A 14,322-nucleotide genomic window follows, 5' to 3' on the forward strand; every position below is an offset into this window, starting at 1 on the left:
TCTAGACTATCCTCTAGCTGTCTTTCAATTAACATTAACCTCCATAGACTACCCCCTTTCAACCACAATCACATTTATAAATCAACAGTGTTAGTTATACTCATTATAATGTGTTACCATCAACTCTACGCATTTCCACAGGTTTTAAGTAGGACTTTTCTTAATTCAGTGCTTGCCCTGTTACTGCAGTCCTTTGACTGTTTTCTGGAGCTTTGAGAAAAAGACATTTCTGCCAGTTTTTGCTAGTTGTTCAAAGTTTCTCTGGGGGTTGTTCAAAGTTTCTCCAGGGGTACAGAGTCCTGAATCATTTCAGTCTGTCCTCTTGACTGGATAATATTCTTTTTCTTCCATAGAGGGCTTGGTTGGTATCTAGTACACAATTTATTGAGTTGGAGGGAGCCCTTCTCTATTCACATGGATTTTTCAGAACAGCAGAAACAGAAGGATCACCATTCCATTTCCAGGATAGTCTCATGCCTCAGTGATATTCTGAGAGACCTCTTTGAGATCCTTAGAGATGCTCCAGTGTCTCTTCTGATACTGGTCTAGTGGCAAGGAAAACAAGCTACAGTTGTTAAGTAGTGGTTCTTTTAATCTAGACTGAAAAGAATGACTGAGATTTCACAGCACAGTTGGGCCAGAGTCTGGTTACCATCAGGACTGGTATTTAAGCCAAGTGTTAAACGTGATACTTATTAGATATGAAGATTATATCTGGTAATTATAAAACTTATCTTGAAATGGTGCCCAGTATTAAATGGGTTTTAGAGTGAAACAAGTCTTAAGAAATAAATTTTAGATTCTATCTAGATACCAACTAGGAATGATTCCTGCTAGTTTTCCTCTGTCCACACTGACTTTCAAGAGATCCTGTTATCATTATATTTTGTTGCTTCCTTTTAGAGTATATTTCGTGTAGTGTTCCATGACAGACGGCTACAATACACCGAACATCAGCAGCTGGAGGGCTGGAGGTGGAACCGACCTGGAGATAGAATTCTTGACATTGGTAAGTTGAGAGAATCTGTTGACCTGGAAGTGCTATTAACCGTGGACTAAGAATTGGTTTTCCTCACTTGGCATTTACCTTGATTCAGAATGCTTCCGAAGCTTGGTCAGCATGAGCCTGGAATACTTATAAAATTACACTGAAATTAAAGTTGTAATTGTAAACACTATATTTCCATAACAATTGCAGCCATTGCTTCAGGGTGATATTTTGTTTTGTATAGTGGGTAAAAGGGGTCGGATTTTCTCCCAACATGCTGCAAATCCCTTTATTTTACTACTGCCTGAGGGCCAGATTAGTGCTATGTCTTTTATTTGTTTATTTTTTTTTAATTTTAGAGCAGTTGTAGGTTGATAGAAAAGTCATACAGAAAGAACAGACTTTCCATATATTCCCCTCTTAAAGAATTTTGCCAGTAACATTGAACATTAATGTGGTATATTTGTTTACAATTGATGAACCAATATTTTTATTATTATATTATAAACTAAAGCCTGTAGTTTACATTAGTGTTCAGTCTTTGTGTTCTACAGCTTTATGGTTTTTTTTGTTTTATTTTGTTTTGCTTTTTGAGGTACTGAGGCCAGGAATTGAACCCAGGACCTCATATCTGGGAAACCAGAGCTCAACCAGTGAGCCACGTGGGCTTCACTGATTTTTTTTTTTTTTCTCTTGGTTTTGCTTGTTTATTTTGATTTTTTTCAGGAGGCACTGGGAAGTGAACCTGGGACCTCTCATGTGGGAAGAAGGCGCCCAACAGCTTGAGCCACATCCACTCCCTCTATGGGGTTTTTAAATTTTATTTTTATTGTGGTAACATATACACAACATAAATTTCCCATTTTAACCACTGTGAAATGTACATTTCATTGCTTTATCTTACCTGAAGTGGAAGACTGGGATTTGAATCTGTGTCTCTTGGTTTACAGTTAAAGAGTTCTTTCTACTACTTTGCTACATTGAGTAGAATTTGTTTTTCCTAAATCATGAGGCATAAGGGAAGGAGCTTTACAAACACACAGTCTCACTTCATGGGCACACTGAGTCCCAGCATCTATGTTTTTATTCACTTTCCAAAGTCATTATCTCCTGTTGGTAAACATCATTTTAAACAAAGCTAAAAACTAGTCGTTTTGCCTGAGAAAACAGTGGTTCTCATACATCTGATATCCATTTGATAAATTGACCTTAGGATGAATCCAACACAGCTAACGCTGTGGAGTAGGGCTCACTTAATGCTTGTTTGAGTCATCAATACCAAAATAGAAGTATAGGTGTAGCACAGTTGTGGCAATAAATACTACCAGCTTGGCCTCACCTGTACATATGACTATTAACAGATATCAGGAAATGGCATTTAGTGTCTGCCTTGTGGAATGGAAGATTTCTCCTTCTTAAAGCCTATTAATTTTAGCTTCTCTCAAGTATAAAATTTTTCACTCTGTTAGGGGATTATTTGATGATTCGAGAAATCAGGACCAATTTTTTGTCAGATGTTGTCCACTTCTGTCCTTGATACAATGTTTTCTTCCTTTATTTGGACTCTCTGTTTCCCTCTTCTACAGTAATCCTTTTAATATGCTTCTAGCAGTAATGCTCATCTTAAAACTGTAGGTGAAGCAGATTATAAATTATAGCTTTCATGAAACTAGAGCTAGTGTGTAGATTTAGTCAATTATTAAACAGAATTTTGGCAAATTAAAAGAAACTCCTTTTAAATTGCCTTATTTAACAAAGACCTTTTAAAGCCAAAAAAGATACTCAGAAGGAAAGTACTTAGATCTGGTTTAGCTCTAATCTAACCCTTTTTATTGACAAAAAGAGATTTAGGATGCAATATAAAAGAATCCTGGTAATTAGTGACTAGGAATATAAAATTCAGATTCCTTTTTGGGGGGGAGGGTGCAATATGAGGGATTGAAACCAGGATCTTGTACATGGGAAGCAGGCACTTAATCACTCTGAGCCACATCTGCTCCCCAGTGAGAGTTGATTTTCTCATTTTGTTTGTCCCTTCTTTAGGAGGTACCTGGGAATGAACCTGGGACCTTGTACATGGGAAGCAGGCACTCAACCACTTGAACTACATCTGCCCCCAGTGCTTTTTAATTTAAGCCCAGTAGCCCTCAGATTGTTCATTTTGTTTCTCAGATATCCCAATGTCTGTGGGTATAATCGATCCTAGGGCTAATCCAACACAACTAAATACAGTGGAGTTCCTATGGGACCCTGCAAAGAGGACATCTGTGTTTATTCAGGTAAGGCATTGCAGATGAGGTTCCAGTTATGAATATCCTATCTTTTGTTACCAGTTTGTTTCTTAAAGGATAAAATATACTGAATTTGAAATCTTTCCAGTGCTCCAGCCTGACTGTCGAGTCCAGACTCCTCAACATGTGCCTTAGAACAGTGAGGAGTTTCTGAATTGCTCTTTTAATTACCTCAACCTATTTATTTACTACAAAATAATAATGACTACATAATATTTTAGTCTTTGGATGTACCATAACTTACCTAACAATTACTTAGCATTTAGCTTGTCTCAATTTTTTACTTTTTTCACTAAAGTTACTTTGAATATCTTTATACTTAAATTTTGATTTGCATATGTAGTTATGTCCATTGGATAGATTCCTGGAAAATCTTTATTTATAATGAAAGCAAATAAATTACTGAATGCTTACTATGAGATACTATGTTAAGTAAACACTTAGTATACATGGTTTTGTTTAATATTTTCAACAATAATCCTGTGGAGTAGAAATAGTCCTTGGGGCTTAGAAAGATTAATTTAGCCAAGCCAAGTGCATGATTGGGCAAGGTTCCACTACTAAGATTCACCGAGGTGTAGATGTTATGCAGTAACCAAGTAAACCTTTTTCTCCCTATTGCCTGTGAGCATTGATATTTACCGTTTTACCCAGCGTGTATGATTCCTTCATTTTCTAAAATCTAACTTCAAATCCAGGAAACCTTTGCTGACAGAAGTCCATTTCTCTTTTATGTTAACTCTACTTTTTCTGAAGCCAGTTAATGCATTTAGTTCCTCACAGTAGCTTTTGTTTGTGTTAAGATTCAAACATTTACTGTATTTGCATTTGTAAATCATTTAAGTTTTTCCCATTTCCTCTATCAGGATGTAAGTTCTTCCAGATCGCGAAGAGGGTAAAAGGCTTTCTTGTAGGTGCCTGTTAAAGGTTTTGCTCTTAGTAGTTGCTCAGAAAGTGTTGCTGATTTGGTTTGGTTAGCTGGCAGTACTGAAGCCCCTGATGTTGTATTCTTTTCAGGTGCACTGTATTAGCACAGAGTTTACTATGAGGAAACATGGTGGAGAAAAGGGTGTGCCATTCCGAGTACAAATTGATACCTTCAAGGAGAATGAGAGTGGGGAATATACTGAGCACTTACACTCAGCCAGCTGCCAGATCAAAGTCTTCAAGGTACTCCTGGGCACTGTGCTGGCCTCGGAATCCTTTTTCCTCGGCTCTCTATTTTAACATTAGTTACCAAATCAGAAAGTCTTGCCTTTTTTTCAAAAACTATGAAAACTCAGTCTAAGCTAGAGTGATTGAACTTATTGCCAAGATGCCTGGTAAAGAAATGTACATGTTGATGGTGCGGGAGAAGGGGAACTTGGAAAAGGGGAACAGAAACGTGGATTCTCTTTGAAAGCTTTTAGAACCCATTGAAGTTATAAGTACTTGTAAATGCTTAGAAAAAATTATTAAAAGTTGACAATTTTTATTATATTCGTACTTGATTTTCTTTCCTTATTTTGTTCTTTAATTTTATCATATATAAAAAATATGTTCTCATTGCAAAAAATTAAATTACATAAACTTGTTTAGAGTACAGCACTGAAGTCCCCCTTTGTCACTTTTAACCCTGACTCCTCATTCCCTCCCCAGATGGTAACCACTGTCATAATTTGGTTTGTATCCTTCTAGTCTCCTTATTATGCTTTTATATATATATATGTACATAGGTATATAATTGTTTAATTTTCTTTGAAACATAAGTGGGATTATACTATATAATTGTTTTCAGTTTTTTTTTCAGTTAATTGTGTGCTCTAGAAATCTTTTCATGTCAGTAGAGACAGATCTTTTTCAACTCCATCAAGTAATTAGATTTCCTATTTTCAGAATTAGATGTATGATATGGTTAATGCCCTTGTACATACATCTTTGTTGCATATGTGAATATTTAAGTTCTGAAATAATATTGTTGGGTCAAAGAGTGGGAACTTGAGTTTAAAACAAAATACTTCTCATTTCAGCCCAAAGGTGCAGACAGAAAGCAAAAAACAGATAGGGAGAAAATGGAAAAAAGAACACCTCATGAAAAGGAGAAATATCAACCTTCCTATGAGACAACGATACTCACAGAGGTAAAAGGATTTCTTTTGCTTCTAATTCCAGTCTGTTTTAAAGTCTGTATACTGATACTTTTCCCTCTTAGAAGAAAAAGCCATCAGTTCCTGCTCAGTCAAAACTTTTTGGTCCAAAAAGAAAAACTCCACACCAGTTAGCAATCATCTCATAATGGGTGTGAAGTTTTTCTTTTTGGAGTAATGAAATTGTTCTAAAATTTTTTGTGGGGATGAATGCACAACACCATGAACTATACTAAAAGTCACTGGTTGTACACCTTAGATGATTGTATGGTGTGTGAAATTTATCAGTAGAATTGCCACATAAAACACCCCAAAAACAACCCTAACACACTCACAAAAGACACTTACTGATTCTGGACATATTCTTTCTTGCTTATCAGGGCCTCTGAGGAGTTAAGATTTACTAATTAAGATGTGCTATTCAAGAAATAATGTTTTAGTGGAACACTGGGGTCACATGTGTTTTTTCAGTATCTTAACTTTTCCTTTGTTTTCAGTGTTCTCCATGGCCTGAGATCACATATGTCAATAATTCTCCATCACCTGGCTTCAACAGTTCCCATAGCAGTTTTTCTCTTGGGGAAGGGTAAGTCTTGGAAATAAAATTGTCCTCTGTTTGTCCCAATTACATATTCTTTCATTATCTTTTGATAAACAAGGTCTTTCAAAGTCAACAAGTACTTATATTTGGTCAATCTTTGATGGATTAATGTACTGAAGTTTAGAATGTCTTCAAAAGAGACTGAAAGAGTTTTTATATAGCCTTTTTTTTTTAAAGATTTATTTATTTATTTAATTTCCCCCCCTCCCCCGGTTGTCTGTTCTCTGTGTCTATTTGCTGCGTCTTGTTTCTTTGTCCGCTTCTGTTGTCGTCAGCGGCACGGGAAGTGTGGGTGGCACCATTCCTGGGCAGGCTGCTCTTTCTTTTCACGCTGGGCGGCTCTCCTCATGGGCGCACTCCTTGCGCGTGGGGCTCCCCCACACGGGGGACACCCTTGCATGGCACGGCACTCCTTGCGCGCATCAGCGCTGCGCATGGCCAGCTCCACACGGGTCAAGGAGGCCCGGGGTTTGAACCGCGGACCTCCCATGTGGTAGACGGATGCCCTAACCACTGGGCCAAAGTCCGTTTCCTATATAGCCTTTTCTACTCCCCTCCTCCCAGTAGAAAATAGCATTTATGGTCAATTTTTAGTGATTTCAGGGACTGATTTTATAGGCTTTTTGCTTCTCCCTATTGCTGCTTATCTTGTGGTTATTTTACTTTCTGTGGTCAGTGGAAATTGGAAGTAGTTGTACAAACACGAAAATGTATTTGTTACTTGTTAAGAACACTCCTAACTGGTAGTGGATGTGGCTCAAGCAGTTGAGTGCCCACCTCCTACATGGGAGGTCTGGGTTCAGTTCCCAGTCCCTCCTAAAGAAAAAAAAACAACAGACAGCAAGCAGTCAGTGAGCAAAGCAATGGGCAAAAACAGCGAGCAAACAGACAAGGGAGCTATAGGGTAAGGGAAGAATGTTCCTAACCATCTAATTATCATGGCTCTTTGATAATTAGGGGAAGAAAGTTGAAACTAATGGCTTAATTGAAGTTTTAGGATTGTCTATGGTATGCATTTAATCTTCCCTTGTTGTCCTGTATCATCAAAGATATTTGAAAGTTGGTACAGATGCCTACTCTAGTTTTAAAAAGTAGCTGTCTTTTAACCCTAGCATTTAACATGTATACCATATAGGCTATATTGAAGCTTAAGATAGTTAGGCAACCAAAAATGTGAGTATAATGCTTGGTTGTGATGTTTGTTTTTGGATTTATTTAGACTTTTGCTAAGCCTACTTCCAAAAGAATTTAAGGTAGCTTAAATATTTAATATGTAATGATTACAAATAAAAAGACATGGAAGTTGTAGACAGAATTTATATAACTAGGGCTCTGAGCTAGGTTAATAAATAAATTTGAATACTGAGTTTGAATTTTTTAGCTAAGGCAAGAAAAGAAAGAAAGAAAAAGTTCTTTTTAAAAGAAAAATCTCAAACTAAAATCTAAAATAAAATAGGAATAAAATATGTAGATATAAAATTTTTTTTTAAGATTTATTTCTCTCCTCTTCCCCCCCGCCCCCACCCCAGTTGTCTGCTCTCTGTATCCATTTGCTGTGTGTTCTTCTGTGGGAATCTGTCTGTGTCTCTTTTTGTTGTGTCGTCTTGCTGTGTCCGTGTGTGTGGTGCCATTCCTGGGCAGGCTGCACTTTTTTCGCGCAGGGTAGCTCTCCTTAGGGGTGCGCTCCTTACACGTGGGGCTCCTCTACGCGGGGGACATCCCTGCGTGGCACGGCACTCCTTGTGCACATCAGCACTGTGCATGGGTGGGCTCATCACATGGGTCAGGAGGCCCTAGGTTTGAACTTGGACCTCCCACTTGGTAGATGAATGCCCTATCATTGGGCCAAATCTGTTTCCCTCTAGATATAAATTTAACCAAAGTTACATACACTGAAAGCCACAAAACATTGCCAAAAGAAATTGGAAAGATACCCTGTGTTCATGTATTAGAAGACTTAATATTCTCAAAATGTCAGTACTGCACAAAGTGATTTACAGATCCAGCTGCAATCCTGTTCACAATTACAGCAGCCTTTTTACAGTCGTGGAAAAGCCAGTCATCTAATTCATGTGGAATTGCAGGGACCTCGAATGCCAAAACCACCTTGAAAAGAAGAAATTTGGAGGGCTCAATATCCCGATTTCAAAACTTACTTCAAACCTGTAGTAATCAAAACAGTGTGGTCCTGGCATAAGACAGATAAATAGACCAATGGAATAGAACTGAGAGTTCAGAAAAAAACTCTTCACATCTTTGGCCAGTTGATTGTGTATGTGTATATTCACCTGAATAGTCAGGGACCTTTCCCCCTTCTATTTAGGATTTCATTTTTTTTCAAATTCCAACCAAAAGCTCAATGCAATCAGAAACCAGTAAGCACTAGTTTTCTCCAAAGGAATTAGGATCATTCATATTTACTCCAAAAAAAGTATACGACCCTTAAGCAAAGCTTTTCTTCATTTAAAAGGAAAGCAAAAACAGCTATGCAGTAGTCTTTCCTTATGTTCATTGTACAAAATGACTTCTGCTTTTAGAACTTTGACACTTTTTTTTTTTTTTTTACAATTTAAGATCCCAGCTTTTATAACTTTTTCTACTCCAAAAAACCCGCTCATAAGTTTTTCTTCAGGATGGCATAAAAACCAGTATTGCTGCACAATTCACTGGAATTTTTTCTTTGTAATAAAATACCTTCTCTTTAAAACAAAAAACCAAAAAGGAAAATCCTTACTTATCATGGTTTCTGCAGCTATGACTCTGTTTCTTAGTTTCATAGCTGTTGTAGCTACTTCAGACTCCAGATCTGCTTTAATGTGTTTAACCATGTCTACACTCAGCAGAATACTCTATAAACAGCAACTTGGGGAAAGAGATCTGGAAAAAACAAAAACACATATCTATGAGTACCAGGAAACAAACATGGCCTAGTAAAATATGAGGCAAGAATGCCTGCAGTGAGGGAGTGGATGTGGCTCCAGCAATCAAACACCCACCCCCACATGGGAGGTCCCAGGTTTGTTCCCAGTGCCTCCTGAAAAAAACAAACAACAAGGGAAAAAATTGATAAAACCAACTCAGGGAAGATGATGTGGCTCAGTGGTTGAGTGCTGGATTCCCACATATGAGGTCACAGTTTCAATCCCTGGCCCCTGGAACCTAAAAAATGCCTACAATGAGATGCTTTTTTTCATCTAAGACTTCTTTCCCATGGTTGTCCTTTTTTTTAAACAACTACTTCTGGCCATTAGAATGAATCTGACAATGCTCAGGAACAAGGGTGATTATAGCAAAGCTATTAAGATTTTTAAAATGTATTTATACCTGTTACATTCAGTTTTCACCCTCTCAATACTGATGACTGATATCAAAGAGGCAAAAACCACAAATGGGAGGATGATCAATAATGAGTATCACCTTGTGCTTTCAGATACATTTAAGCATTTCAGTCTACAGTAATCCTTTCATTTCACATGTTTCACAAGGTGCTGATAGATTGCAGCAAATATGCAATGTACCTTCCTTCACTCAGTCCACACAGAAGGTATCTAATTTTTTAAGTTCTGAATAAACATGATTTTTTAAAAATCCAGGATGAACAAGTTTCAAAATACATAGTGTTCTGTGCATGAGTCTGTTTTCTTTAAACTCTGAAATAATAAAGTGGTAAGAAAGCAAAAAAGTGCTGCTGCATTCTCTGATCTTCTCCATTTTGTTGGTCAGTCAGTGCTCTATTCTTGTACATAAGGACAGGAGGTGGTCCTCTGTGGTGCCGACTGCCCATTGGTGAGCTGTTCTTGTGGCAGATAGAGGCAGATGCTGCATGACTTAAAGATTGTAGCTTTGTTTTTTGGAGTCTGCAAGTCCTATCTGTCAATGAAGAGAAACATGACTGGTTAGGATTGTTGACAGCAATTCCAGTCTTGTCCTTGTAGCTCAGAACATGCAGAAACTATTTCTTATAGTTACCATGATAAAACTCAAATTTGGCTTGAACAGGCCTAAAAGGCTCATCACATTCCTTCCACTTGGAACACAGGAGACAGACCATTTTTTCAATATCATTCTGAGGCCAAAGAATGAAATCTATCTCCTGAGTACAGCCAATTACATCCTTTCTCATAGACCGGTATCAAGGAGTATGGAGCTGTACTACATCCTTCTGTAAAAACGTCTATGGAACTTTGCAGGGAATAGCTAGAATCTCAATGACTTTCAGGATATTTTCTTCATAATTATTTGGCATAACTGGTATAATCTCACACTTCAAAAAGTGCTGCTTTTTTCTTCTTCTCCTTGAATACTAAGGTAATAAACATCTTGAAGTAATTGGCCAGCTAGAGGTTATTTTTTCTTTCTAAGCTGAGCGCACAGTCTGTTCAGAGTTTGTTTCTTCTGGGAGTTCGGATCCCCTATTTTGACATACAGGTGCTACTAAATCCTTTGGAAATTATCACTAAACTATGGGCACTTTTTCTTAAGACTTAAGTACAACAGAAACAGGTCTTTTTTCCCTTGCTGATACAATTGAATAGCTAAAATCTCGACTCTGACCCCAAAATTGTACCTTCTGACTATATTAGCAAACTTATATTACAGGGTCAAGAAACAAAAAGCTGCTATTCAGTCATATTGGATAGTAATGCGCAGGGTTGGGTGGGAAAAAGGAAGGGGAGGAAGGAAAGAAAGAGGAGAAAATATTTGAACTAACTCTTTTTGGAAAACACATTTTGGCTTAACTGCCAAAATAGAGGCTGGGAACAGGGGGAATGAAAAGCCTATTGTCAGGATTTAGGTATGCAATACAATTCAGCTGACACCAGTCCAATTCTTAAAATCCATCTGTATTTTTTTCCACTCTTTTTAGACAAGGGGTTATGAAAAAAAATGGGGAGGGAGAAGTGTGATCCTTGCTTTCCAAATTAAAAAACAAAACAAAACAAAAACAAAATACACTGAAACAGCATAGGTACATGAAACTGAAATATCCATCCAAATCTGTGGCTGTAGTACCTAATTAATTTTTAGTTATTAGATTTCACTATTGCTCTATATTGTCAGTGCTTGTTATTGATCACACTTGGTGGTGAGTAGAGGGAAAAGTACAAAATCAGTAGAGAAGGAAAGGGAGAGAGGTTTCCCTGCAAACACTGGTAGTGTTTACCAGGTTCAGGCAGCTGTGACCTAAAGGAGCCGTGAGAAGAAACAGTGAAATCGTTACCAGTTTCCCCATCACCCCCATTTTCACCTTCAGGCAGCTGCTAATGCTGCTACCAAGGAGAATCGTAACGGCAGAGGGAAAGGGGATATATAATATGATACAATGATTATTGCAGCTCTTTAGCTACATTATGTGGATTAATGCCTGGGACCCCAGCACCTCCAGTCCTACAATGAGTCCTGCATTCCTCTAGGAAGTCTTCTCAATGAATTTGCCCCCATTCCACATGGGGAGTGCAATTTATCTTCTTAATTATTGTGAGCATTGCTGAGGCAAAGGTGGCCGGTTCTTCACCCAAATCCCAGGCAATGCCTGGGGACCACCTGCCTTCCACCCCACCCCCGTGCCCAGTTCCTGTATGATTTTTGACATCATGTTTAGTCACTGGGGAAAGGTTAGTATCTTCAACAAATGGTGCTGGGAAAACTGGATATCCACATGCAAAAGAATGAAGTTAGACCCTTCCCTTATACCATATATACAGAGATTAATTCAAATGGATCAACAACCTACATATCAGACCTAAAACCATAAAACCCTTAGAAGAAAACATAGGGATCTTCTATTAGACAATGGATTCTTGGACTTTATACCAAAAGAAAATTACATATATTGAAGTTCTCAAAATAAAAAATTTGAATATCAAAGGACATTATCAAGAAGTTGCATATAGAAGATTGTGTTAAAATAGGGGAGTAAGAAGCTCCAGCAATCAGTCCCTTCACCAAAAGAGTTATTGAACTTGCAGGAACTAACTGAATCAACTATTTTGAAACTCTGTAATCTAAGTAGAACATTATGTGGCATTGAGAGAAGAGTTGGAGGAAGAGGCGAGTAAATTGCAGTAAATACCAGTAAATTTTACTCTTCCTGCAGTGGCCACCACCCCCATCCCCCAGCCTCATGGCAGGCAGCAGTGGGATCTTCAATCTGGGCTCCTGGTGCAACTTGCTGGTGCCAGGGTGGAGTATAAAGACTTAGTTCCCTAAGATCTGGGAATGTGCAGTCGGATCACTGCCTAATGCTTTTGATCAGCTGCCTCAGGTTGACAGTGGCCCAGCACTGAGGAAGGCCATTGTTCCAAACTGTGTTGGGCAAAAGTGGCAGGGCAGTTTTTTGTTTCTTTTTTCTTTTTTTTTTTTTTTTAGTTTATTATCAGACTTCCTAATTATTCCTAATTATTTTAGTCCAGTAGGTAAGTAAGTATAAAATGGTATCTCATAGTGTCTTTTTTTTTTTTTTTTTTTTTTACAATCAATAGTATTCGGTATAATCACATAGTTGTCCATTCATCACTTCAGTCATTATTAGAATATTTTCACTATTTTTTTTTTTAAAGATTTATTTATTTCTCTCCCCATCCCCCCCTACCCCGGTTGCCTGTTCTTTGTGTCTATTTTGCTGCATCTTCTTTGTCTGCTTCTGTTGTTGTCAGCGGCACGGGAATCTGTGTTTCTTTTTGTTGCGTCATCTTGTTGTGTCAGCTCTCCGTGTGTGCGGCCCCATTCCTGGGCAGGCTGCACTTTCTTTCGCGCTGGGCAGCTCTCCTTACGGGGCGCACTCTTTGTGCATGGGGCTCCCCTATGCGGGGGACACCCCTGTGTGGCACGGCACTCCTTGCGCGCATCAGCACTGCACATGGGCCAGCTCCACATGGGTTAAGGAGGCCCGGGGTTTGAACCGCGGCCCTCCCATGTGGTAGACGGACGCCCTAACCACTGGGCCAAGTCTGCCGCCCACTATTTCAATAATAATAATAATAATAAACAAAAAACAAGAAAATCTTCACCTCTCATTTTCTCTGTTTCCCCTGCTCTACATAGCTACCATTTCTGACTATTCTTGCACAATTATTTTATTTATTAAGCAGTTTTATTGAGATTTGTTCACATACTGTGCAATCTATCCAAAGTGTATAATCAATGGCTTTTAGTATAATCACAATGTTGTGCCTTCATCACCACAAAAAATTTTAGAACCATTTCACTACTCCAAAAAGAAAAAATTCACATCTAGTAGTATGCCTTCCCAGTCCTATATAACCAATAATCTAACTTTATCTTTACAAATTGATTCATATTTACATTTTATATAAATGGACTCATAGAATGCATTACACAATGTATTTAGTTCACGTTAGTGAAATCATACTTATTTGTCCTTTTGTGTCTGACTTGCTTCACTCAACATAATGTCCTCCAGGTCATTTCTTCTTATAGCTACATAATATTCCATTGTGTAAATACATCACAGTTTGTTTATCCATTCATAGGTTGATGGATACCTGGGTTGTTTTCAACTTTTGGCAATCATGAATAACGCTTCTATGAACATAGGTGTGCAGATGTCTGTTCATGTCACTGCTCTCAGTACTTCTGGGTATATACCCAGTAGTGGTATTGCAGGGTCACGTGGAAAATATATTCAACTTCTTTAGGAACTGCCAGACAGTTTACCATAGTGTCTATGCCATTCTGCATTCCTACCAACAGTGAGTTAAGTGTTACTCTCCCTCCACATCCTCTCCAACACTTTTTATTCTTTTGGTTATCTTTTCTTCTACTCCTTTCTTCTATACTCTCCTCCAAACCCCTCTCTCCTGTTTTTTCTTTTGACCTGTAGTGGTCTTTTTTATGCTTTCTGCAAAGGCAAATTCTTTTTTACAGAATCTTAATTTCCGGTTATTTTTTAATATTTTAAACTCACCTTCATATTTGAAGGATGATTTTGCCAGATAAAGAATTCTTGGCTGGCAATTTTTCTCTTTCATTGTCTTAATTATATCATAGCATTATCTTCTTACCTCAGTGATTTCTGATGAGAAATCTACACTGAGTCTTACTGGGCATCTTTTGAATGTGATTGTTTGCTTCTCCCTTGCTGCTGTCAGAATTTTTTCTTTATCTTTGACTTTTTCCATTCTGAATAGTATGTGTCTACTCGGATTTATTCTGATAGGGGTACAGTGCACTCCATGGCTTGGGAAATACAAAGTATAAAGATATGATTTGTAACAACTACAAATAGAAGCAAGGGAGACAGAGTGTTATAAGAACAAAGTAGGTGTATGCTATTAAAGTTAAATTGGTTCAGGA

The 14,322-nt window shown here is 37.9% G+C and overlaps 1 protein-coding gene and 1 pseudogene across 4 annotated transcripts in view; one reads left to right on the forward strand and one right to left on the reverse strand.

Moving 5' to 3' along the window:
• TFCP2 (transcription factor CP2) overlaps positions 1-14,322 on the forward strand; it is a 121,728-nt gene that overhangs the window by 89,984 nt on the left and 17,422 nt on the right. For 2 of the 4 annotated variants that reach the window (XM_058308218.2, XM_058308219.2), the window contains exons 4-8: positions 904-1,009; positions 3,161-3,267; positions 4,297-4,449; positions 5,289-5,399; positions 5,903-5,991. In XM_058308218.2, coding sequence (XP_058164201.1) covers positions 904-1,009; positions 3,161-3,267; positions 4,297-4,449; positions 5,289-5,399; positions 5,903-5,991 — 566 coding nt within the window. The remainder of the gene's footprint in view (positions 1-903; positions 1,010-3,160; positions 3,268-4,296; positions 4,450-5,288; positions 5,400-5,902; positions 5,992-14,322) is intronic. The other 2 variants (XM_071218902.1, XM_071218903.1) reach the window with 1 other exon arrangement.
• Positions 9,634-13,997, reverse strand: LOC139440192 (uncharacterized protein C6orf62 homolog pseudogene; annotated as a pseudogene).

This window comes from Dasypus novemcinctus, chromosome 12 (assembly GCF_030445035.2).
Source record: "Dasypus novemcinctus isolate mDasNov1 chromosome 12, mDasNov1.1.hap2, whole genome shotgun sequence".
Classification (NCBI taxonomy): domain Eukaryota; kingdom Metazoa; phylum Chordata; class Mammalia; order Cingulata; family Dasypodidae; genus Dasypus; species Dasypus novemcinctus.